At 35.5% G+C, this 27,404-nt stretch overlaps 1 protein-coding gene across 3 annotated transcripts in view; it reads left to right on the top strand.

The window, feature by feature from the left end:
* LOC127524842 (CUB and sushi domain-containing protein 1-like) overlaps positions 1-27,404 on the top strand; it is a 632,721-nt gene that overhangs the window by 408,565 nt on the left and 196,752 nt on the right. For all 3 annotated transcript variants that reach the window (XM_051916817.1, XM_051916816.1, XM_051916815.1), the window contains exons 6-9: positions 9,361-9,473; positions 11,621-11,698; positions 17,871-17,952; positions 18,338-18,462. In XM_051916817.1, the coding sequence (XP_051772777.1) occupies positions 9,361-9,473; positions 11,621-11,698; positions 17,871-17,952; positions 18,338-18,462 (398 nt within the window). The remainder of the gene's footprint in view (positions 1-9,360; positions 9,474-11,620; positions 11,699-17,870; positions 17,953-18,337; positions 18,463-27,404) is intronic.

Raw genomic sequence — 27,404 nt, 5'->3', positions numbered from 1 at the left:
TATGCAAGGTACGAAGAACGGACCCCTGTTCAAATTTATTTATTTAATAAAAAAAAAAAAAAAAGCATCAGATTCAGCGTTAACCCTGTGCACAGTTCAGATAATCTCTGATTAAAACCTTGTTTAATTTCTGAATGAATCAGCATATTTAAATTGACTGAATGTTCTACTAGCTCTAGTAGACAGTCCCCTAGTATATGTATTCATATCCATTCATATCATTCAGTTGAGCCAAGCTTAAATGCTAATCTGTTATGTTTTCTCCTGTGCCTAGTTTTGTTCGTTATTGGATTGCCTTCTTTGTTTTGCTTGTTTTTGGATCCATCTTCATCCCTCAGTCCGCCGTAACACATAATGAGTTGCTTTTGTGTTTGAAAGACACATTCGGCAGTAAACTAAATTAACCAGTTTAAATCATCAAAATTAAACCCGAGTTTAGTAAACCAGAGTAAACCATCACCATTACCACTATCCACAAAAACTAATTCATTAATACTGTTCAAATGCAATAAACCTGTTTTAATGCCTAAAGTAAGTCTCACTGATTTTTTTTGAAGGAATCATAGGAAGGGTTTTAAAAGAACATGCACACTGAATCTGCAATTCATAGGATTCTTTTTTAAATTCCCTCCCCTCTGCCAATGCTGCTCGTGGTGTTGTCTGTGGACTTCATTTTCAGCAGTTATTGCCAGCAGTCATCAAAGTGGGCCTGCTCTCTTGACCTCTCTGACTCTGTTGCCAGAGCTTGAATAAATTTGGCTACAACTTGTGAATAAAATAAAGGCCATTCTCTTTGAAGACCTTAGATCTCTTCAGCTGCTCAACATAATCTTTATTTATGACTTCCCTAAACCCAGCATCATAATTTATCAGGCTGTCATCTAGTTTATATAATAATAATAACAATAATGATACATGTAATTAATATATTATTTGTATGATGATAATCTAATATCATATTCCTGGTACTGTTGTTTGTTTTAGGAATTTCCCTTGAAAAATGCCACATTATTTATTTATTTTTACAATTTTACAATTTTTTACAATTACAAACACCAAACAAAAAGGGGTTTACAGCATAACAAAGTTATGTAAATAGCCTAACTTTGTATTCTGTAATTCTTTAGAAATTCATGCACTGTTGCTTTAAAGGAACTGGAGACCAATACTGATTTGAAGAGCCTATAATGATCATCATTAACTTTTTCACTTTCACAAGAACCATACAGAAATTGTAGGAGCGGACTGGGATCAAAAAGTGGCTCTGGACTTTCTGGCACACATCAGCCCTATTACACCCGGTCCGCATCACACCACACTATAACACACTGGCTCATTATGTGCAGAGCAATTTTTAAAAATATAAAACAAATTATATAAATTAAATATGAATTATATTTAAATAATAACAAAGATTGTGCTAATCTTTACAGTATTGAATGACTGGCAAACTATTTTACATTCAAATTTGTCTCTCCTGGTGTACATGGCAAATAGAATAAAGCAATAAGCCCCAAGAAGCCATGGTTTACAGTGAATTTATAACAGCTAAGGGGCGTTGTTAGGCACAACGTGGAGCGGAGTGCCTAAACCCCCCTTAGCTATTATAAATTCACTGTAAACTATGGCTTCACGGGGCTTATTGCTTTTATAAAACGGCTACCACACAATACAAATATTAAAGCCAAAAAATATTTATCAATGCAATCATTAAAAGCCTTCCTTCTGCTGGAAAAAATAGTTCCTGACCATGAACAGCACAGAAGTTACATTATTACGCCATTAGATGGCGGCATGGAGTCACTCAGTCGCAAAGACTTTTATATTGAAACTTGTTGTGAAGACGGAACAAGACACAAATGACAAATGCTTTTACCAGCACTGTCAGTGTCAGCAGTGTACAGGAAAACCCATTAAATGTTAAAAGGACAAGATCGCAGCGGACATTCAAACGGATGTTTTATTATGAACATAGGACTGACCTGAAGGAAAATGCTAAATCTGAATGCAGGTAATACACTCTATCTCTCTCACAATACTCTTCTACATAATGCAGTAAGCTTTAATGAACAAAATCAATTGAGAACAAACATATGTTTACGTTGCGAAGACAACACATGTAATGTGGTCAGCTGTATGTTTTCGGGAATTTTACAACGGCTTCGAACCACGCGGCTCAACCAATCAGAATCAAGGGCCGGAACTATCCATTTTGTAATTTTGAATTTTTTTTACACAGCTCTTCCAGACAGGGACAGTTCAGTATCACTAGAACTATAGCCTACCATAAAGTCAATATAACACAATGCTCTGGTATGGTCTACGAAGACTTTTCATGCAGGGCAGAAGCCATGTTTTTTTTTTTTTTAATGTTGCCTTTCTAGTGGTTACAATATTTGTCCTTTTTGGAGCTTGACAGACTGTTTACTTGTCTTTAATAATGTTTGAAATTTAATAAGGCTAGTTGTTTTTGCCATATAGGCAAAAGTTCCTTGTGTAAGTGTTCTTTAGGCTGCTGAATTTTGTTCATGCTATTTAGTTGCAATGAAATGTTTTGCAAAAAGACACAGGATAATATGTTTGATATCTAAGGCCTGGTTTCACAGACAGGGTTTAGATTAAGCCAGGATTAGACATTAGTTCAATTAGGACATTTTATGTAGCTTTTATAAACATGCCTTAGAGAAAAAAAGAAAAGAAAAGAAAAAACCTTACTGATGTGCATCTTGAGACAAAACAATGGCACTGACATATTTTAAGATATGTCAGTGCAAGTTGCTTTCAGTTAAAACAGCTCAAACATGCATTTTAGTCTGGGACTATAGGCTTAAAGGAACACTCCACTTTTTTTGAAAATAGGCTCATTTTCCAACTCCCCTAGAGTTAAACAGTTGAGTTTTACCGTTTTCGAATCCATTCAGCCGATCTCCGGGTCTGGCGGTACCACTTTTAGCATAGCTTAGCATAGTTCATTGAATCTGATTAGACCGTTAGCATCTCGTTAAAAAATGACCAAAGAGTTTCAATATTTTTCCTATTTAAAACTTGACTCTTCTGTAGTTACATCGTGTACTAAGACCGACGGAAAATGAAAAGTTGTGGTTTTCTAGGCCGATATGGCTAGGAACTATACTCTCATTCCAGCGTAATAATCAAGGAACTTTGCTGCCGTACCACGGCTGCAGCAGGCGCAATGATATTACGCAGCGCCTGTGACCCCTGCTTGCACAGGGAGCGTGCCTTGCAACCATGGAGCCATTTGTGAGAGACGCTGCGTAATATCATTGCGCCTGCTGCAGCCATGGTACGGCAGCAAAGTTCCTTGATTATTACGCATAACTCTAGGGGAGTTGGAAAATGAGCCTATTTTCAAAAAAAAGTGGAGTGTTCCTTTAAGCCTTGTCTGTGAAACCGGGGGTAAATGTTTAACTTAATTTTTTTTTTTTTTTTTTTTTTACCTTATTGGAATTGAAACTGGGAATCGATAAGAATCAGAATCAATAAGCAGAATCAGAATCGCTAAAATTCAAACGATACCTAGGGGTGGGCGATATGGCAAAAATATCATATCACGATTTTTTTTCAGGAAAATCACGATTCACGATTTTTATCACGATTCTTCATGTTGTTTTTACTATTTTGCAAGTGACTGAGCATTACAGCCAAACTAATTTCCCTATTTTAAAAACAAAACCTTACAAAATAACAAAATTTAAAATGGCAGACATTTAGGCCAAAGTGGCGAAGATAAAAATCTGTGTCATTATTTTTTATGTTATTTGTTATTATTTGTTATTAATTTTATCTTTGTTATTAAAAAAGAAGAAAAACATAGGCTACACATTATACAAATGAAATTAATAAAATGATTTATTTTTTCAGCTACAGTAGATGTATTTAACAGTGGCATTCAAGTAAAAAATTAAATGAACAAATATAAAAATGTTACACTAGACTTCACTGTATAAATTATACATTGATTCTTAATAAAGCTAATGTATTAAAGTTCTCAGTCAAGAGCAAAAAGTTATTTTGAAGAATGTGACCAGACAGTTGCTGGTCCATAGTGACTATGTTTTTCCTACCATGGTAGTCAATAGAGACCAGCAACTGTCCGGCTAACCCACATTCTCCAAAATATTTTATTTTGAGTTCTACACAAGAAAGAAATTAATACAGTTTTGAAACATTACAGTGAACTATCCCTTTAAGGACAAGCGACCGCATGGTTAATATTAGGCTGCTCTGTCACTTTAAAGACCTGCATGTATATCTAACATACAGCCACGCATCCAATTTTCTCTCAAATGTTTACTTTCACTTTAGACATAACCAACTGTGTTTATGTAAACTTTGTGCGTGTTTGACAGTATTAGAGCAATCGGACTCTAAAGATAACTTGGTAATCAGGCGCTGTTTGACAGGCTTTTAGTGCCTGTGCGCTTCGCTTGAACGCGCTCTGAAAAACGCATGTCAGAACAGCGCATCAGCACGCGAAAGAAAAGTTTAACCGGCAAGGCACATGAAATAATGAACTTTTGTGGATTGAAGTGTCCCGCGAATATTACTCTACCGCTGCGTTAAAATGTGACGTGAATGTACGTCACATTGAACAGTATGCTGAGACGGAGGCGCTGGAACTGCAACTGATATAAAGCACTGTAGCACGATACTACGATATTTCTTCATAAGCAGATCGTGGAGACATTTTAATCGTCCACGATCAAAAATCGTTATATCGCACACCCCTAACGATACCCAACCATAATGAACGCTCCCATTAAAGTTGAGTAGAAACTGTGTTAAGGGTTTGATAGTGTTCATAAATGTTTAAAATCCATCTCTTAATAGATCTTAATATTTTTTTGGGACTAAACTTGTACATGCAGAAGCTGTTTCTTTTTCTCAATTAACATAGCATTTTTACACTTTTAATCTGTCAAATTTAATTGAATTCACTAACTGTTAATAATGTCAGAGAATGATATAAAACCGTTCATTCTCATTTTTATATTTTATATTCCACATTTAGCTGTTGTCCTCCCAGTGCTTCAGCTCTTGTGTTATCTGCACAGATCTCTTCAAACAGACTTGGCTTATTTTGTCAGGTTTATTCTCCCTGTTGCCTGCCTCTTGTAAAGCACGCTCATTTTGCTTTCTGGCTCCTTTGCCTCCTCAGCTCAACCTGGTTTTCATGCACTGTTGAACTCCACTTTCTTGAAAAGAAATGAGGGCTTCACACAGCAGCCTGCATCAATTTCAAGTCACTGTTATTTTGTGCCAGACAGGCTTTACCTCACTTACTGCATTCAGCGCCACCAAACACACTGTCAGCTCAATGTTTTGAATATAGGCCTGCCTCTTGTTTGGAATCAGCTTATTTTGTTGATTTTATTTCCCCCACAAAATGTAATTTATCTTTGGTAAACAGACAAACAAATAAATACATACATACATACATACATACATACATAAAGGTGCATCTCGCAAAAGCACCCCTAAATCAAAAAAAAGAAAAGAAAAGAGAAATTATAATTATTTGTTTGTTTGTGCTTTTTTTAAAAAATCTTTATGCCTTCAGGAATTTTAATTTTATAATTTTATTTGATACTCAGTAATGTAGTACATATTAAAAAAAAAAAAAAAAAAAAAAAAAAGTTGTTGCTTTATTATTATTAAATAAACAGTAAATAAACAACCAAACAATGGTCCTGAAAATAGGATTAATTTTCTTTAAGAAATGTGACCTGGACTTGTTCACTTGTTTTATGAGGTTCACTCACATTCATACTACACAGAGAATATCTCAGACTTCTCTTAGATCTCAGTGCCAAAAACAAAATAGTCTCCTCATCAAGGAGATGAAGCTCTGATTTGGGATGGAATATTAAATTATACGCTAATGACTGTGCTGTAGCTGCCATCACTAATGCTTGTTAAGGATATGAATGATTATTGTCAAGACTGTGTAGCTTTTGATTGGATTTAGTTTCATCTTTGATTTGTGACCATTTCTCCTTCCTTTCGAATGTCGGATTTAATATTTCAGATAAATATTCTCTACACTCATTCAGTTTGAATGTTTGGCAAGCACCAGGACCAAATAATCTGAAAAACAAAGATAAAAGATGAAAAAATATTGCTTCAGGACTGTAGCTGTCCATGACACCGGTGTTTCAAACCATTACCGTCACGGCTAAGGGCCCTTGCAGGAGAATTCCTTAAACTGAGCATACACATAACAGGGAACATAAAGTTTACACACCTTGAGTTTCACAAAGAGAAGGCAAAGAGAAGATTTAATAGGCACCTTGGAATGTGTTAAAAAAAAGAACAAAAGAAAAGAATAGCAGCAGGTAAAGAACAGAAGGAATCCTAATGACATCAAAGAGTGTATTGAGGAAAACAAGGAAAGATTGTTCGCTCTCACAATAAAGTTGGTATTAATAGATTTAGATATTGTTTTACCAATAACTTCTTCAGGTCTTTTGCATATGTCAAAGAAGTGAAGAAGCCCTTGTGTGTCCATGTCTCACAAAGGAAGTTGGCGGCTTGCTGCAATAATTTTCTTCACAATCTTGGTTATTTGTAGTAAGACCAGACTATATTGCTGTACTGTACAGACATGCTTACAATGAATTGATGCGACAGAAAATGGTCACAATCAGTGAAAGTGACATGACGTGTGGCCAAGTATGGTGTCCTACACTCAGAATTTGTGCTCTGCATTTCACCATTGGAAGTGCACGCACACAGCAGTGAGTATTGAACAGACACGCACCATGAACACATACCCGGACAGTGGGCAGCCATTTTTGCTGCTGCGCCCGGGGAGCGATTGGGGGTTAGGTGCCTTGCTCAAGGGCACCTCAGTTGTGGGTAATGAGCAAGTGTGCCACACGAGTCCTGAAAAGTGAAGCCAAAGCGTCTCGATCGTCCCCAGGTGGCTGGATGCAGTATAGGTTATAAACCCCGCCCTCTCCATGTAATGTGATGGGACGTGAGACAAACTAAACAATTAAATTACACTTCAAATATTTTTTTTTCAAAGACAATTTCTGTCATATTAGGCAGTTTTTATCACGCTGGTGTTAGTTCAAGTGTTTGTTCTTTAAATAAGTTTGGTTTTAGTTAGTTATGTGATGCTATAAAAACGGGGGTGAGACATGATTGACAGCTGAGGTTGACAGCTTCTATGAGTGAAGTAGTCACTGAGGCAATAACTGGCTTTTTTCTGGAACTTCGCGAGGTGACTGGAGCTTTAACTTTAATTTCTACATTTCCATAACTGTTTATTTCACACCGAAATAATGAGTTCTAAGTTTGGGCGGGACCTTGATATCGCGGCTCCACTTCATGCTCACTCCTGCACAGACTCGGGTTTCAAGTTCACTATGCGCAGACTCAAGATGTCAGCGCCATATTGGCGGCTTCAGTTACTACAGTGAGTGAGAGAGTGAAGGTGCGTCGTCCATATTTTTTTTTTTTACAGTCTATGGTAATGAGAGTGCCTACCTACATTTCCTGCTGGTACTGAGACTTGAACCCACGACGGTTTCAAATCCAACTCTCTAACCATTAAGCCACAACTGCCCCACTATTGCATACAAGAGCAGGGACGGTTGTAACGCTTTCAGTTTAATTGCTTAGAAATTAGCTACAGAGATATAATCACTATCGTACAAGAGCACCATATTCCTGAGGTCATGGTTCTCTTGTTAAATTTGATATATAATTTTCATGTACATGTTAAAAAATACACACAAAATATGTTAAATTTATGTTTGAATAGATGTTTTAATTTACGTTTGAACAAAATTTAATTTCAACTTGTTAAGCAGTTGCAGTTATAATGTGAAAATTGTCCTTTAATCAGCATGAGCAAAGACATGCAGAAACATATCAAAATGAGCAATGTGGATAAAAAAAGATATTAGTTATTGGATTTGCAGTTGTACTTGATTTTACAGTACGTGTACTGCGTGGATTTACATTGTAAAATACTGGTTAATATAAGGTAACTACAGGGGTTAGAGTTAGGTTTAGGGGTAGGTTCAGGGTTAGTTCCAGTTATTACTCAGTTATTGTACTTACTGTAATATAGACATCGTATGTACATGGGGAACAGGACTGTAAAATAAAGTGCTACTGGATTTGCTATATTCTTACTTTGAGTTGTAGAGTCTAATTTAATTGGGCAGTATTGGGCAAATTCTTCTTCCTCCTCTTCTTCATTTTTGCGGATCTGTGTGAATGGGGATATTTGACAACGTTGATGGCCGTGTGCAAAACTTTTAAAAAATGCAAAAGAAAAACTTTTCAGTTTTTAGTAAATCGGTAGCATGTAAACGTAGTACCCTCCGTTTTAGTCTTGTTAATCTTCTTTGTTAGTTTCATTGGTTTCTGATTAGTTACACCTGTGTCTTATTTAGTTCCCTTGTTTGCTTCTGTGTATATATACTCTCTGTCTTGTTCAGTTCAGTGTCACGCATCATCTTGGTATGTGTAAAGTATATGTCATTACTCTCCTGAGATTCTCCTCTGTGCTCTGTTAGTTTAATAAAACGGCTTTTCACACTGTGCTTAACCCCAGGTTATCGCCGTTCTAAACGCCTCTTTTAACCCCGGTAAAGGAACGTTTCACACTTGTAATTCAGAAGCAGGGTTAGCACTGCTTTTGCGGCGTTAACCCCACATTGCGGTGCCAAACTTGTACAGTTTAAAAAGATATGGTGTTAGAATGTTACAGCTAGACGCTTAGCAACAGACAACCAATTGGGTACTCATATTTGTCTGCTTTGGACAGTCACAGAAACACCGCACATTGTATAACAGTAAATTCAGCGTTTGAGAGGAAAAATTTCAAATATGCAAATAAGAATGTTAACCCAGGGTTTAGGACTGTACAATGTGAAACATCAGCTTATGAATACCCAGGATTAATTGTTAACCCCGGGTAAATTATGAGTAGTGTGAAACGTGAAGCAAGATAACCCAGGATTCCGTTTACCCAGGGTTTAGAATGACCCAGAGTTAGCTATTTCAAGTGTGAAAAGCCCTAAAGACTGTGTATGTTTATATATCTGCGTCAAGCGTGTTTGGATGACTACTACACGTGACAAATATAGGGAGTGTTTAAATAATTAAATTTGAAATGTTTATGTGAAATTACTTCCATGTTTATTTATTCAAATGTTTATTTATTTATTTATTTATTTTTTGCAACCCATACATGTCCAAAACCATGTTCATTCTTATTTAGTTCATGTAATCTTGTAATGAAATTTTTGTTCAGCTGATTGTACATTTGATTGTCAACATCTGTTTGTTTTATGAATTGAGAATCTTGTTTCTTTTCAGGCTGACTGGAATGAATTTGCCATCCCCTGTCATCAGTAGCAAGAATTGGCTGCGGCTTCACTTTACATCTGACAGCAACCATCGGAGGAAAGGATTTAGTGCCCAATATCAAGGTAAGGGGTCACCGTGTGTAGGACATTGGAGGAGAGGAGCGCATTATTGGCAGATGTGGGACAGTTGGCAGTGAAAGACAGCACATCCCTTGGTGTGTTCTGCCGTAGTTAAAAATGACATCTTGGCTTGTCTGTGACTCAATAAGCAGACACATTGTCGGAATGATGATTACAGGTCCCCAGCATTTAAATTGGGAAATCAGTCATGACAGTAGTGAGGGAATTCATGTTCCTAACATGAATAACACAAGATGAGGCCCTTTTAAATCATTTTCATGATATGCGTTTATGATCGTGTTTTCTATCTGCATAATAAGCGAGGGATGCTGTGAATCTCAGGGGAAGCTCAGGGGATTTGTTGAATTTGTTACATTTTAGAGCGTTGTACATAAATGCACTTTCTTTGTATATATATAAAAAAAATATATGCACTGTTGAAATACTGCAATTTGTGTAGGCTACAAATTATGTGCATGCTTACAATGGATTGATGCGATAGAAAATTGTCACAATCTTAGTGCATGAATAGGTGAGAATGGGGATGGTTGTAACGCTGTCAGTTTAACCGCTTAGAAAGTAGCTGCAGAGATGAAATCACTATTGTACTTGAGCACCATCTTCCTGAGCTGACAGTTAAATAAGATAAAATAAATAAAACTTCTTATATAAATGTAACAGGTAAGAAACAGGAAAGATTTCTGCACCTCACAAAAAAAAAAAAAAAAAAAAAATCATGGCATAGATTAACTATTTGCATCTATATGGTTTATTTAGTAACTGTTTGCATCTATTTATTATTTTATTTAAATAATGCATTTATTCAAAGAAGAATCAGCATATATCTGTTTATTGTGAAAAACTCACCTGTTTTCCAGGAATACATTTATAGGGATAATTTCTCAAAACAAATAATCATTATTTTGCCCTAATGATTTCTCATTTAGTGTATCATATTTAATAAAAGGAAAAAAAAAACTCTTTGCAATTGTATTAGAGCCCACTGATGGGGGGGGATGTCATACAGAGAGAAAATTATGCAAAGTGAATTTATTTCATGATTCCCGGGTCATAATTGGCATCCTACATGACATAATTACAGAACTGAATTCAGAATTGCTTTGAAATCTACTGTAAATTGGCTCCAGATGATAAAAATATTGATAGCACATCTGCATGCCAGAATGATAATTGTGTCTCGGGTAACAAAGTGCGCACTTCATTTAACCCTTAAATGCATACCTCGGTCTTTATCGACCCCTGACGTCATTCACTAACCTTTCCCTTATTCATTTTTTTTCTAAACATCATCCCTCTTGGTATTCCTAAAACTTTTTGTTATAAACAATATAACAAGAAATTAAAATTAAAATAAAATTATAAAAGAATGTCTGCTTTCTGATCATTTTATTTTATACAGTGGTTTTTCCTTGTTTTTTAGTAATATTTAGCACCAGTTTATCAGGAAGTGACGATTTTGTTCTCTTCTCGACTCACTGGATGGGAACGCTGCTTTATTTGTGAATGTTTTATGCGATATTCCAATTTTGCGCATAAGTTAAATTCACAACTTTGGATGGAAACATAGCTAGTGATCAAAATATTGATTTTGAAGATGTTGAAAATGATAGTTTTGAGAATATGGTTGATATGGTGAGTATGAGCCAGATGCTGAATGTACAGGGGAAGTGAGCTCTGATGATGACAGTGATGATGGTAAAAAAGCATCTGCTCAAATTGAAGTTCCAAAAGGTAATGAAATATGCTTTATTTTATTATTTTGTTACTGTTATTAAAATATCAGTTTTATACTATTTATACTATTTTATACTTACAAATATACTGTTATACTGATCATCCATCCGTGTTAGATATAGAACTGAGTCGCTAAAGACTTGAATATGTAATAATGATTGGGAAAACATTCATGAATTTAATGGTTAAGATCTGTCATCCCCCAGCTAATTAAGAAAATACCTCTGCCCATCAAAATGGTCTCATTTTAATGGCCCATGAAAGACTAATTCATAGAGGGTTGCTTGTATTCAATGAGGTTTTGGCACTCTTGGGCACTCAACAGGCTTTGGTAACTGTATAAATGGATTGTGATTTCTACTTCTACATACTTCACCTCTACCCTCTCTCAACAGTGAAGAAGGCCATCGAGCTGAAATCCAGAGGGGTGAAAATGCTTCCGAGCAAGGATACAAGTCACAAAAACGCAGTCTGTAAGTACACTTCAAGTCAGTTCAACAAAGCACCTAATAAGCTGGACCTAATAAGCTTCTTTCACTGTGGGCCATGAAGTCTCACTAGAGATAAAACGAGGTAAAATGTGGAAACTATGTTCTTCCTCATCTTGACACATCTGATGGTTGACATTTCTACTGTAGGGAGCCACCCCTTCCTAATGCAGACTTTATTACATGGCTCTCTGGAATACTTGACTCTGATTGGTCAATCACAGTATTACGCTTCCAAAAAACTTTGTATAATGATCCCTGTGTAATTGTCAGATTTCCTACATAACTATGCTTTTTTCATATTGCTTTTATAAAGTTTTATGGCAGGCACAATGGTGGTAGTTCACGGATCACTTCTTGGGGGGTTCAAACCTACAACCATTAATTTACCAACATCTATATCATTAACCACCACATCACATTTTTTTTTTTTAAATCCAAAAATACAATTTAATACTTTTGGCTGATATGTGTAAAGCACAGCGGTGCTCCTGATAAGTATATCATCTATATATTATTAATTTATGAATTGAATGGAAGCATGAATTAAATAAAGCTAAATTGTTCCATTCTCTTCAGCACAACTGTATTCTTCTCAGTCATTATTGTGGCCTTGCTTGTTTTCATTATGAGTTTAATAAAGATGCCCTTGATGATATTCTTAATAGGATGGAGGAAGCTACGCAACATTATGCTGTATGGATGATTTCGCCCGTTCTGCGCTTCGTTGAACATGTTTCGTGGCAATTAGCATTACAAAAGCTGCTGACTCTGTGAAGTACACCACTTCAGTTGAGCTTCTGCAAAATTTACACAGTGTGTGCGTGATGACAATAGCTTGTTTATGGACATTCAGTCAGTCATTACATACAACAGGAGAGAGGTTGCCTAGGGTTTTCATGACAAACGGCCCAGTTCACTTAGAGCAGATGAAGAGATTTTACTAAAACGAACCACACATTCATTTTAGTTACTTGCATGGATATGGCTTTTAAAATGAATCATATGGCATGCAATGTAAATGCAATGTAATTGTTTTATAGTGTACAGTAAGTATTACATAGCCAGACTATCGGTATAAAATCTCTGGTCCACTTTGCAGATTATTCTGACCAAGAACAGCCCACTTAACATCAGCCAATCAGAACTGTTGATTTCAGCACTTTCCACTTTCTAAGCACAATAGTACAACATTTTATTAGAAGTTAAAATAAATAATACTGTTATACTAAGCATGTTTTCTTTTAAAGGTAATGAACTACTCATCCAATAAAGCATTGCAAATAACAGTCAAATCATAAACTATGGTTTAATGCAAAACTATTGACTATATACTATATAATACAATATATTTGACATTTATTGCAAAATATTCAGGTATATTTACACATATATTAGTTTTTTGAGACTCTAGGGACCTTATTGCATTTATAGTTCTTCCACAGGTATTTGGCTATTAAATAAATTTGTTTAAAATTTGCACATATCATTCCTTAATCTCAAAGCTCATGACAGATCTGACTTAAAAGGTTAACACATTATTGCTAAAAAAACGCTAAATTTCTCTGAAGAAAATGAATGTGATTTTTAGACTATGGTGGTTAAATCAGGCAGAAGTTAGCGAAGTGCCTTACGGCACCTTTAAGAGCAGCCCTTAGATCTTTAATTGGAATGGAAGTACACTTGGCATTTATGTATTAAACGTTTACATGTGCATTATAAGAAAGTCTTTGACACATATTGAGGTGATCGCAGGGCACTACTGGAGGAAAATAAATGCCCAAGAAAAAGATCAGAAAAAACGGACACCCGCTTTGATCAGACAGAATAACTTTGGAGACTGATATCAACAATCAGAAGAGATGACATTTGAAGACCACATCAAAAAGAAGGACATGACAGGTGATCAAAAAGCCCAATCCACAAGTGAAAAAGCTTGGACTGCTCTCTCTCTCTCTCTCACACACACGCACACACACACACGCACGCACACACGCACACAAACACACCACTTGCAAATGCATTGACCTTACCCAATGTCCCTTTCAAGGAAAGTCTGTTCACTCGGCGGCCATATTTGCAATGCCTCCTGGCAGCTATTTCTGGCATCCAAGACCAAGTCCTATCTAACTGAATGGGGGATCCTGAAATCTCAAAAACTGCTTGCTGAACTCAAATCAGCAACAAAATCTGACATGAACTGTCCCATAAATGCTGTTTCTTATGCTCAAATAGTGTTGAAAAGTGTATTTTTCAGGCTAGATCAATCAATTAGTCAATCAATGCACGTTGATGGTCTATGGGCATATGTTTGCAGACATAATTATATTTTCTTTCTGCCCTAAACTAATAATTACAGACAAAACTCAAAAAACAATATACTGTTCTGCTCTTGTATCTAGGTTACTTGTTACTAAGTGTCTCCGACATAATTTATTCATCAAAAGTGGCTTTTTTTTTTTTTTTTTTTTTTTAGATTGTGTGTGTAATGTGCATCAGTTGATTGTTGAACGGACTGTGGATGTACCTGCTGAGGCTGAGACTAAGATCAAGCAGACCTTTTTATTATAAAATGTTTTTTTCTCAACACAGTTCCTATAATTAAACTATTAAAGCACTTAATATTAAGTAACAGTATTAAGCCTTATTAATGTTATACTTCACTAGCCTAAAGAATGTGCAGTCTGAGTCAAGGTGTTAACTTTGTTCTTGCCAATGTATTGCTATTTATAAATTGATCGTTTGGTATGGCAATCCCTAATATTTTATATGAAAATATATAATTTATTGATGTTGCATCAAGGAAATATTTTTATTTAGAACAGTCTTATATTACTGACCACATTTAGCTCTGGTTAGAATGTCATTCAGTTGTGTTAGACTATTTGCATATATACAGTGTGTGTGTATATATATATATATATATATATATATATATAAAATAAGAAAATAGAGTAAAAAAATATGGCCATTTGCTACACCTGAAGTGAAGTCATCCATGAACTCACCTAATGTGATTTTGGCCAGTAAATGAACTCAGAGGGATGTCAGAAAGTGAGGCTGTGTGAACACAAACTCACTGTGGCTTAGGAGGAACAAGAGAGCGGGGAGGGAGGAAACATGGGACATGGTTTGACCTTTCTTTGCTTTTTATGGGAAATAGCTCTGAGCATACCATCACTAAATCCCCTGTCAGCTCTACAGAAATAGATATTCCACCTCTGAAAGCAATCTTCACTGGCATTCTGATGAGCATTGTACACTCTGGGGTGTTTAATGGGAACGTGCTATACAGCATTTGTTTTTATTTATTTATTTATTTATTTATTTTTACCATCATCATTTGGCTAGCGTTAGAGTTTATGATCACACGCTTATTCACTCAAGTGCTTTTAAACCATTAGAGTGCGATAAGATGCAAAAGAGAACGCAATGCAGTACTGGTGCAGTGTCTGTGAAGCGGCTCTCTGTGGGCACAAACTCGCACATGAGTTCTCTTTTGCATCTTATCACGCTTGAACAGACAAAAACACAAAATTATGTCAAAATTTGATAGAGAATCATCACTTGTGCGTGCTGCAAGGGAATGACAACACAAGAGGTTCCATTTTTAAAATAAAGTTGAAACCCAATTCCATTTCTTCTTTTGACAAACAGCCACATGCCGAGAAGCAAGAACAAGATCTGCTGTATGTCATCCATTGTTGTTTACTGTGTCGCATTCAGTGTATACCCGAATAAGTTGGGCTAACTCAAAAAATTTGAGGTAATCGGTTACATCAAATTCTTTGAGTTATGATGTTCCCAATTTTAAGTAAGCAGAACTATCAAGTTTTGAGTTTGTAGTACTCATACATGTTAATTGCTCCTACCTTGAAGAACTGAGTTAGCTAACTCATACATTTTGATACCAATTAACATAACATATATTTAGTTAATTTTATTATTTTGATTTCTTGCAAATCAAATTAGTCATTTACTTTACTGTAAACCCTAATAAGAAAATTCAGAAATTGCCAACTTGCTAATTTGTTAACATGTTAACAATAGCATGGTATAGCACTGAATGAGTACATCAACTTAAAACATGTAACTTACCTGCTCTCAAACCAAGCAGCATGCACCACTTGTCACCATGATGGTGACTCCAAAAACCCACATTAACAGAAACTCATCTAAATTAGCATAACAAACACATTAATCACTACTAAATCTCCCTTACCATTAATCTTGCACAAAAAAAAAAAAAAAAAAAAAAAAAACATTATAAAACACTTAATTTTAGCATTTATTCTCCCTTTCGAATGCCATGGGCAAAGCATGCTGGGATATAGAAATCCCAGCCCAGTTTCAGTTAAACTTAAGTTAGTCTAAATTAAAAGAAATGAGTTCATTCAACTCAAAACAATGAAACAGTTCAGTTTACTTAAAATATGTCAGTGCTGTGAACTCCAAAGAAAAAAAAAGTTCTAAATACTCATAACAGTTAATTTAACTGAACTAATTTGTTCAATTTAAGTTTGTCCTACTCAAACCAATTAAGTATTTTGAGCATTAGGGTTTACAGTGTTCTTCTTCGCGCGAGAATGACATAGATCGCTACTTTCCGGCATACACCACGTCTATCAAGTAAGGGTACTGTTGGCGGTGGAAACGCAAGCCGGATCAGAGTTTACCTTCCTGAATCATACTGCACTGTACTGCTCGGTGGAAACAAGGCATTAGACAACTCTGAATTCTGATTTTCTCTCACCTCCTACTTGGAAATAACATCTGGAGCGGACCCAAATCGAAATCGGACACTTGACATGTGAATTTCTTATCGGAGTGTGTTTCTTATCTGAATACTACTGTTAGACTTACCTGAAAAGCACTTTTTACAAGGTTGCATCGGTTAAAAACAATGAACACAAAACCTTTTTTTTTGTGTGTGTGTGTGTGTGTGTGTGTGTGTGTGGTGGGGCCATTAAAAATTTGGCAGGCCAGCCTGGGTCAGTAGGAAAAGTCCTTAGCGCTGAACCCTGCTATATTAAAGACACAGCTAATTGTTTTATGTTCACTTAAATTAAAAGGTATAATATTTTTAAAGCCTATTAAATGATGGCTTTCAATTATACTTAAGTGATGAATGTCTATAATTAGTGGCAAAAATTGAGAAAAAAATCTATTTAAGGGGCCATTTACACAACACCATTTTCAACTAAAAACGGAAAACTTTTTATGTGTTTTGTCCAATCATTTACATGACAACGGCATTTTGGGGGCTCTGTGTAAACTACAAAAAGGCAAATTTGTGAAATTACAAAGTGACACTGGCCTGGGATGCATAATACAGAAAAACTTTTCCGTTTTTAGTACATCGTTGTTGTGTAAATGGTACCCTAATAGAGACATTAGTGTCAGTATTAATATCAGTGATACTGGTCTTCATTATAGTACTTAGTAAAAAGATGTCATTAAACAAATATTTAAAACAAACCGTCTTTATATAGTTTCTACATTAATTTGGAGATTAAATTATTGAAGATTTTTGGAGGTTAAATTATCATAATATAAAAATATATGAAATATTTCAATTTTAGGTGTGATTAATTGTGATTATTTACAGAAAAAATCAAAAAATCCTTGATTTTTCTTTCTAAACAAGAAAGGAAGAACACTTTTATAAATAGGTACAGTAAGTCCAATATCCACATAATTTATGACACATAAGCTCATTGCATCCAGATGTTTTACTTTTTTTGTCGTAGTTTTCATTATTGTCAATATTCTCATTATGGTTATACAATTTTTTTTTTTTTTGTGTGTGTGTGTGTTTTTTTTTTTTATCATCTTAAATGAAAGGCAATACGTAGTAATAAGAAAGGTAGTTTGGTGCTAATGTGTTTAATTGTCATAAAAATGATAATGGGACTTAAAAATGGGTTTTATTTGCTTTAAACACAATATCATTCCAATTTGTTTCTTTTGATTTTTGGGTGAAATTTTACCAGGATAACTTCAAACTTTATAAGCGTTCAGTAATGAGGCAATTCATCTGGTGAGATCATTCTGATATGCTGTCTTGGATTTGAATAACACATGCACCAGTCCACTATCATGCGTACTATGTCTCATTTATTTTGTTTTTTGTCTTCTCTCTCTCGCTCTCATGCAGTAAGCCAAGGGGGGATGGCTGCGGACATTTGTCCAGATCCGGGGATTCCTGAGAATGGGAAAAGAATTGGCTCCAGCTTCCAGTAGGTCCACTCTTTGTTCTCTTATCTGCTGCGTTTATCCTTTTAACTGCATGACACGGCTTTAATCAGGACTGGGCCTGCTGTTTGACACGACTGTCTGAACTCCCATACCGATAGGCCATTACCACTAAGACCTTTGGTCACCGCTACTAAGTGGGTTTCTAATGCCTTTAAAGAAAAAACCAAGGGCTGTTACATGTTCTGTATTTAATGGAATACCATGTGAATGATTCTGAAAATAGAAGAGACAAGCGGTTTATAGACGTTTGACAGAAACAGCTTTCATCTAACTAAAGAAGGATGCGTCAGAGACATAGAGGGTCTGGGGCTGATGGTGTGACTCATATTGCTGGTCATTCGCTGATGGTCATTTAAACTTCTGCAGGGTTGGCGCCAGCATCCAGTTTTCCTGTGACGACAGCTACGTACTGCAGGGATCAAAGAGCATCACTTGCCAGAGAGTGACTGAAACCCTGGCGGCCTGGAGTGACCACAGGCCTATCTGTCGGAGTAAGTGCAAATATGGGTCTCTTTTCCCCTGCTCAGACACTTTCTGTAGGGATGTTGTCAGATCCTGTTAAGTGAGATGTGTAGCACATGGCAGTGGGGAGTAAGACCACACAATTCGTAGGGACGGTTATGCCACACGGATTTAACAAAGACCTCACTGGCACACGTGAATATGTCAAAGAACATGTCTGCTTTTGAATTATGCATTTAAGATATTTTATTGACGACTACAGCCCTGTTCCAAGACCTGGTGTGCACCCTGCTCCTTACTCGACAGTATATAAAGGCATCATGGGAATGCTCCCAACACAAAAGCTGTTCCAAAAGGCAGTCAGCATAATAAGACATAGAAATGAGCAGAATTTGTATATTCTACAATGCATTGTGACAATCTTAGTGCTGTGGGGGATCCAAGATGGCAGTCAAAACATAGTGTTTAATTTATAAATTTAAAAATGTTTATAATTCATTAAATGCCAAAAAATGTAATTAATATAGTTTAAAAATATTGTATTGTATTGCTATTGTATATGAAGAGTTTTGTGATCCTAACAACACACTCTGTAGAAATCGATTGAGTCAAATCCCACAAATTGCAAAACGGTCACTTATGAGGTTCTATTTCAGGATGCATCAATTAGAAGGCAATAAAGAGAAGAGCAGCTTATTAGGTTTTGGAACAGAGCTGTTGTGCATAGATTACTGCAGCATGAGTTAGCATCCAGAAGCAGCTTTTAAATGACAGTTTTTTTTTGTTTTTGTTTTGTTTTTTCCCATTTTCTATTTTTCTTTGGTTCTTTTAATTTCATCAGGAAGAATGAGGAGTGATGTTTGCTTTTTTTAGGCACTGTCACTGTCACAGGTTTAATTAAAGGTTTGCTAGCTTTTGCAAAAATTACTTCTCATTATGCCGCCATAACCATGATAACATCAACAAGTGTTCATTCTATTCCAAGACCTATGTTTGATATTTACCTATTATACTAAATCACATTTGTCTCACAACTTTGTACTTTAAGGGGTACTTCACCGCTGGCAAAATGGGCTTTCAATAAAACTTGACTGCCTATACAGTAGAAAGGTGAAATAAAATTTGAAATCGGTGCTACCCCACTAGAGAAAACAGAGAAATCACTTTTGCCAAATAGGTAGGAAAACTTCAACACCCATAACGCACTGCTGGGCATGTTGCCTTCCAAGGCCACTCCCACCATTCTGCTTTGGATATGCTTGACCAGAGTCAAATACTGCATTGCCTTAGTAGGAAATACTTCTTTGGAAACTTTTAGTCATCATAATGAATCATAATGACTATACCCAGGTGCAAGAATTCAAAGAATAAATGTTGAGGAAGTGAGTTACTTTTGGTTTCCAGTGAAAGATCTAGCATGTAACGTGTTGTAGGCTGTGGCTAAAGGCTGCAAAAAATCATAAAATCATCTGAAAATAATCAGAAAATCCTCTGTGTTTGTAGTTCAAACTTGATTACCATGAACTCAGTATTTTAAGCTAAACGGACGGGAAAACTGAAAGAAACTGCTGTTGTTACAATATATTCAGTTCCTGAGATATTTGGTTCCACTGGGCATGCATGAATATTCATGAATTTCCCCTGTTGTGGGCGTGTCCTTAAAGGAACACTCCACTTTTTTTTTTTGAAAATAGGCTCATTTTCCAACTCCCCTAGAGTTAAACAGTTGAGTTTTACCGTTTTCAAATCCATTCAGCCGATCTCCGGGTCTGGCGGTACCACTTTTAGCATAGCGCAATGATATTACGCAGCGTCTCTCACAAATGCCTCCATGGTTGCAAGGCACGCTCCCTGTGCAAGCAGGTGGTCACAGGCGCTGCGTAATATCATTGCGCCTGCTGCACCCATGGTACGGCAGCAAAATTCCTTGATTATTCCTTTTTGTATGCCCTATTTTTGCTGTCAGCTTTCCTCTGATAGTGCCATTTTCTCTCACCAGCTAGCTTCAATGTGTACATCACTCTGCACATAACGTAATAGCGTACCTCCAGCATGCAAACAATAATAATAATAAAAAAAATGCAGTTTAGTACGTGAGGATGCCAAGGAATAATTCTGAGTGTAAAAGTAGGCTACGTCAAATAATTATTACAATAAGTTAGGCTCCATTGTGTAACAAGCAAATTAAAATGATACACATTTATTATTCACAATATGGAAAGAGGAAATAAAACATAGTTCATTAAGAGCATGACTCAAACATGCCATTAATGGGCTTATTCAAGTCCTCTATTATTTTTTGAGTTATTTTTATCCTTTCTGCATCTCCCAAATGTGTGTGGCTTTTTGTTAATGACTGTCCTACTACAGGATTTAACACAGAGTAACAGCTCAATACCAGTTACAAAAGACACTGTAACAGTCTGTCACAGGCAATTCTAGTTGCATTTTTCATCAATTAATTTCTTAAATTATCCTTTGATTATGTTCTGGCGAATATTTTTTTATTTTTTTGGCCCGATGCCAAACTTACTTGCCGACCCCTGGTCTAAGCTAATACGGTTTGACTCTTTGATGTCTTTGGCTTTTTTAAAAAAAATAAAAATAAAAAAAAAAGCTTGTGAAGCTTTAAAATTCATTTAAATAGTTACCTACTTGTGCTACCTAGTTGTCATTTGGTGATATGGTACTGCACAGTGTTGACAACAATGACTTAAATAAACCTCCACAAACAAATCTGTGGCCTAATGAAATGTGTGCAAGCTACCCTGCTGTGTCATTCTTAATTTCTTGCTCATTTTGTAGATAGCCCCGCCAGTAAGGCAAGTAACCCTTATTAACACCAAACTATGTTTTCCTTTTTGTCTCAAATGATAAAATATAATGACATGTAGCATTATCATTATATTAAGTTCATCAAATCACAATAGTAAATGCACAATTAACTACATGAGCTACATACTGAAGAAAAATACAAAATAAAAATGAAGAATACACAAGTTCATAAACTTTTGCTAAATGTTTTGTTCTGATGACACATTCTCCTTAGACATAGGTAAGCAGTTACTTCAATATATTTTTATTATTATTATTATTATTATTATTAATTGGGATGTTAGCAAATGATACATATGTCATTATCACCAATTAATCTTTGTTTTGCTTGTGATCTTTCCACATTATATTCATTATCATGCAAAGTCACTGTTCACTACAGTCACCAGTAGTTCTGGCACAGTGTGATCTGGACATACATGGAGGCTGTTCTCACTTGCCAAAAAGTGCCAAAGCCTTGTTTTAATAAACAATGAGCACAGACACTGACGTAATCTTGCATTCAGTCATTCTACTTATTGTTTTGAAACGTTCCTTGTCTTTTCAATTTGAGTTACATTAATGTTGTTAAATTATTGAAATATTATCTTAACATTAGAAATGCACCAATTGCAATTTTCTTGGCCGATTCCGATTTCCGATTTTTTGTAAGTGTGACCTGCCGATACCGATTTTTGCCGATTCCAATTTTCTAATTGACAAATGTACTTTTCTGCAATGCAAAATTTTATTTTCATAAAAAAACAAGTAAAAAGACAGTAATTAAATAAGAAAAAATAAACATAAATTTCAAACAACAGCACAAATAAATGCAATAGAATAAACATATATATATATATATATATATATATATATATATATATAAATAAATTATTATTATTTTTCTTCCCCCTCATATTCCATTTGAATTTTTACCAAATTCTGTTTTTTTTTTTTCTTTTTTTTTTTTTTTTTTTCATTTGAATGATTTAATCAAAAACATGTCTAAGTAATTGAATTAATAAAAAAAATAACTTAATTTATTAATTTGTTTACAATAATAGGGCCCTATGGTTTTTTTTTTTTTTTTTCTCAGAAATTCTGTGTTATGTACTTTAGTCTTTCTGGCAATCAAATGAAAGCATAAAACATTAATTTATTTGTAACCAAATTAAATTTACATAAACCCTACTGTTAAAATTAAAACAAGGAAGAAAAATTGTGTGATTATTCCTTTAAAAATAAAGTTTTAATAATAATTGTGTTGTTGTTGTTATTATTATTAGCAGCATTATATTAAGACATACATTATACTGTACAATAGTAATACAATAGTACATAGTACTATACAGTATCCTAATATATTTCTGTCACAAGTTATACTGAACTTTTATTTTGAAATTAATGACAAACTTCATGGTTTGCCGTGAAGAACTTGAAGTTTCTCTGTATATGAAATGACAATAGTTTTTCTCAAATGAAAAGGTAAAATGCTCATGAAGTGACTCTCAGAGCAGCTCTGGAGATAAAGTTTATGTGTTGATGCCACTTTGAGTTTGAGTTGAGACTGAGAAGCGGCTTGTGTGCGATATACTTATATAGATCAGTGGTTCATGCGCTTTTGGTGTGAGCTCGAAACCTGCGTAAATTAAACAAATAGTAAATAGTAAAATTATGCCAATGAGTGAGTGAGAGGATGCAGGTGTATATCACTTTGCCGTCAGAAAGAAGAGAGAGAGAGAGAACGTGCAGTTGACTGTATGGCCTGTGCTGCTGGCAACAAAATGGATCGGCTTGGAATCAGTAAGACCTGAGACTGACTGGCCGGTTACCGATCCGGGCCAATCATGCAGAAAATCGGCCGATTCCAATCCCTAGCCGATCGATCGGTGCATCTCTACATAAAATCTCAGGGGACTTCAAGTAAATATTTTAGGTCAACTGAGTTTGGCTGACAAAAAAGTTTGGCAGTTCCTGCCTCACAATGTTGAAGATCAGAAATGGTGCAACATATCTTTATCATTTATACTTGTAAAATAAGAAAAACACCTCTGAATAAGATTTGAGAATGTTAAACATGATAAACACTCCGCTATGGATCATTAAGTTTTGGAAGCTTTCACACAACATATGACTTGAAGGTTGTTTTTCAAAATGATTTTCACCCATGTCTACAATGCAACTTATGGTCAAAAAACAGACAACGTGATATATATTTTTTGTAGGACCATCTTAAAGGGATAGTCTACCCAAAATTTAAAACTGTCACCTTCATGTTGTTTCAAATCTGTATGACTTTATTTGGAACTTCTGTGGAACATAAAATAATATATTTTGTGTGTGTGTGTGTGTGTGTGTGTATATATATATATATATAATATATTAGGGCTGGGAGTTTAAAGCGGTAATTAGATTAATTAATTATGGGAAAAATAACACGTCAAAATCCGTAATGCATTTAACGCACTTGCCCCGCCCCTAGACCTACATAGGTCATCTGATATTTCATACAGTTGACTGATGATGAATGTAATGCAGGGCAACATCTCACTGCGTGTTATAGCCTATAGAATGCAGTTAGAAAGTCCATAAAGATATTAGAGGCGATCGATTTGAATCTTTTGAAGCGTACAACAACACCGGTACCAGAACCTTCACTGCTAAATTCAAACATACTTTCGTGCTTTGGCTGCGGTGGCAGCACCCATCGCGCATTATAAATCAACTGACATGATTTAACCGACAAATCACATTCAATTAGGCGCCTATTTATGTTTCTGTTGGTTGGTGCCCACAGCCGAACCGTCCATAACCGAGTGCGCACACGTAATATCTGAGCCAGAGTAGAGCCTTGAGGACACTATATTTGAGAGCGTGTGAGTTTTGTGGAGAGATTCGTGCTGCACGTTACATGCACTCTCTCGTTAATGTATTACACTGATGCGCACTCGACATGCGTCGTTAAAAAAATGCCATAGTAACTTCCTCAAGTGAACTATAAAAATGAAAAGAATGTCGCTTCTGAAAGCTGCAATCGTTTTTTATTGGTTAAAATGAATGGAGAATATCTCATGTTTTTCCGTGGGTGCTTTAGAGCTATAGTTCATGATAGTCTATAGTTAACAAGTTTGTGAATATTTTGAATAAAAAAAAAGGAAAAAAGGAAATAAAAGTGATACATCAGTCATACAGCGCTATTGTGCCTGTGACGTTAATAATGAAAGTGCACATATTGTGAATTAATTTAATAAACTTAGTAATCTAGCTTTCTTGGCAGCCTTCAATAAATTAACTTCTCTAAGAAAATGATTCATAAAACATCAGTTGACCATATTTTACTTTCAATTTTATATTTCCATATTCATACAAAAAAAAAAAAATAAATAAAAAAATAAAAATCAAGATGTAGTTCACCCCAAAATTAAAATTCAGTCATTATTTATTCAACCACGTGGTCCAAAAGTTTGTGTAATAAATTCTATGTTGAATCAAATAATTGAATCAATTGTATTGTTGAATCAAGATTTCTTTCTGAATCTACTTTTTTTAATGTCTACTTGATGCTTTACACAATAATGACTTAATTTCTCAGGCAAATTTGATACCTTTGCGATTAATTAGATTAATTAATCTGCACATCATGTAATTAATTAGATTGAAATTTTTAATCGCTTCCCAGCCCTATATATATATATATATATATATATATATATATATATAAAACCTATCACATTGGATCTTTTCTCATTAGGAACCAATATTGCTTGGGTCCCAGTGTTTTTTAGAATATCTTTTGTATTCCACAGAAGAAGTCATACAGGTTTAGACCTACAGTATACACTAGACCTACAGTATATGTGGAAAGATTTTGTTGTTACTTTGTTAAAGCTTTGTGACTTTAATGCTACATAATATCCAGTATAATATGAGAAAAAAAATGTAATATGGTGTTGATAAGGGGTACTTGAGCCTTATTGATGGGCTTGTGGAGGTTGGGAAATACTGGCTATCTACAAAATGAGCAAGGATGAGACAGAATAATCACACTAGGATAGCTTACATTCATTTTATTAGGCATTAAATCTTTATTACCTTTTCAAAGTAATTAAACAAGTTGCAATTTGAGAAGCGTGGACTAATATTTTCAGTTTGCGCGTTGTCCCAAAGACATGCCCGCAAGAGGGGAAATTCATAAATATTCATACATGTGCCACCCAGTGGAACCAAATATCTCAGGAACTGAATATATTGTAATACCTTTCCCAATTCTTGAAGCAAACAGTTGTCTTGTACAGGCAAGAAAGCTGTTGCCATAGCGCTCCATTTTTACCGCAATGCTGTTTAAAGAGTAGACATACGATTTTCAGTGATAAACAAAACTCTTAGTATAACTGCTCTGTTAATAACCCTCTGTCAATCCGAATTGTTTTGTTTATCTACGTCTCATACTGTGTTAGCGAACCAGTTCCCTTTCATGGGAACTGTCGACGCTACGTCATATGACGTAGCGTCTCGTTCCCTATTCAGGGAACCAGGGTTACACAGGTAACCCGAGACGTTTTCACCGCTTCACTTTCTGTCACTGCAGCGGCTGGAGGCACCGCTTGAACAATGCTATTTTACTTCGGTTTGGTCATACTAACAGAATTATTGTTTATCTATGATTTATATTGTGTTAGGGAACTGGGATTCACAGCTTCCTTCTCACTCTCACTGTGGAGGCTGGATGTGCCGCTTATACGGCATTATTCTACTTCAGTTGACCTTTATTAACTGAGTTAACATTGTTATCTATGATCTATATTGTGTTTAAGGAACCGGGATTCACCGCTTCCTTCTCACTGTCGCTGTGGCGGCAGGATGTGCCGCTCATACATCCTTATTCTAATCCAGTTGACTTATATTAACTGAGTTAACTTTATCTATGACTTATAATGTGTTAGGAAAACTGACGTAACCTTGGTTTCCTGAAATGAGTGAACTTCTCGTTGGTTCATGCTGTGTTACATATGCTCAGGGTTTTCCATGAATGGCTTATTTTGTCGAAAGTTTCTGAGGAAATGCCGTTTAGCACCGCATTATATAGGCAATAGCGTGATTCAATCAGGCTTCAGTATTTCTAGGAGACAGGTGTTTCCCCATAGCTGCATCAGATGACACAACGTCTTGTTCCCTCATTTCAGGGAAGCGAGGTTATGTACCAAAAGATACCAAAGATGTTTTAACGAAAGCCCCTGAGATGTCAAAAGTGAATAAATGTGAATGTATCAGTCCAGGTAACACGGAGAACAAGTAAACATTGTTCATTTACAAATACTATTGACATTGAAACAATGCAAAGCGGGTTGAAAATCAGCGAAGTTACACTTTAATATTGCATTTTACAATGTAATATATTTTATGTAAAAGTATTTTATGAACGAATTTCACAAAATTCACAATGGAATTTGTTCTACTTCGTTAATGTTTTGTAAATGAACTATTCACATCGTCAGACTCTACATCAGTTGCTACATTATTTCAAATACTGTATATATGATCCTCTACATCGAGAGCCTAGTGCATCCGGTAACATTTGATTAGAGGTTTTTATACTTGGAATCTCTTAATTATGATAATTCGGACATGACTTTAACACATCATGAGACCTGAGGAATGATGCAATTCAGCCTTCTTCATAATAAAAGCAAGTAATGTTTTGATTTTTATTTTTTATTTTTTGACATCCCAGAAACCTATCTCATGCAGTAAGATGCATGCGGTCATGCGGCTAGATGTACCCTTAAGATGAGACCTGGAGTGTGGCTGTTTTGAAAGGCATAGAGGACACAGGCCTCCAAATGACATTAATCAAAATGAAATAAGGCAGTGTGTCAGAGTGGCAGACGGAGGAGTAACCATGTTTGACAATTTCCTCGCACAATTCTCGCCAATCACTGATTGATCCAGACACTTTTTGTTTCAGCGGTGCCAAATAACCTTTTTAAAGACAAGCCTTAAATGCCTTCCTTTCCTTCTTTCTGTTGTACAGTATGTTAAGGGAGTGATGGTATAAAACAGGAAGTTAAAGACCCTTTAGCCTTGTAATTGTAATTTTTTTTTTTTTTTTTTTCGTTTTACTGGTGGTCTTAAAGAGAATTTCAAGAGATATTTTGAG

Source organism: Ctenopharyngodon idella, chromosome 13, assembly GCF_019924925.1.
Source record: "Ctenopharyngodon idella isolate HZGC_01 chromosome 13, HZGC01, whole genome shotgun sequence".
NCBI classification, from domain to species: Eukaryota; Metazoa; Chordata; class Actinopteri; order Cypriniformes; family Xenocyprididae; genus Ctenopharyngodon; species Ctenopharyngodon idella.
The sequence above is the reverse complement of the archived record's forward strand: the minus strand, read 5'-3'. Positions and strand labels throughout refer to the sequence as shown.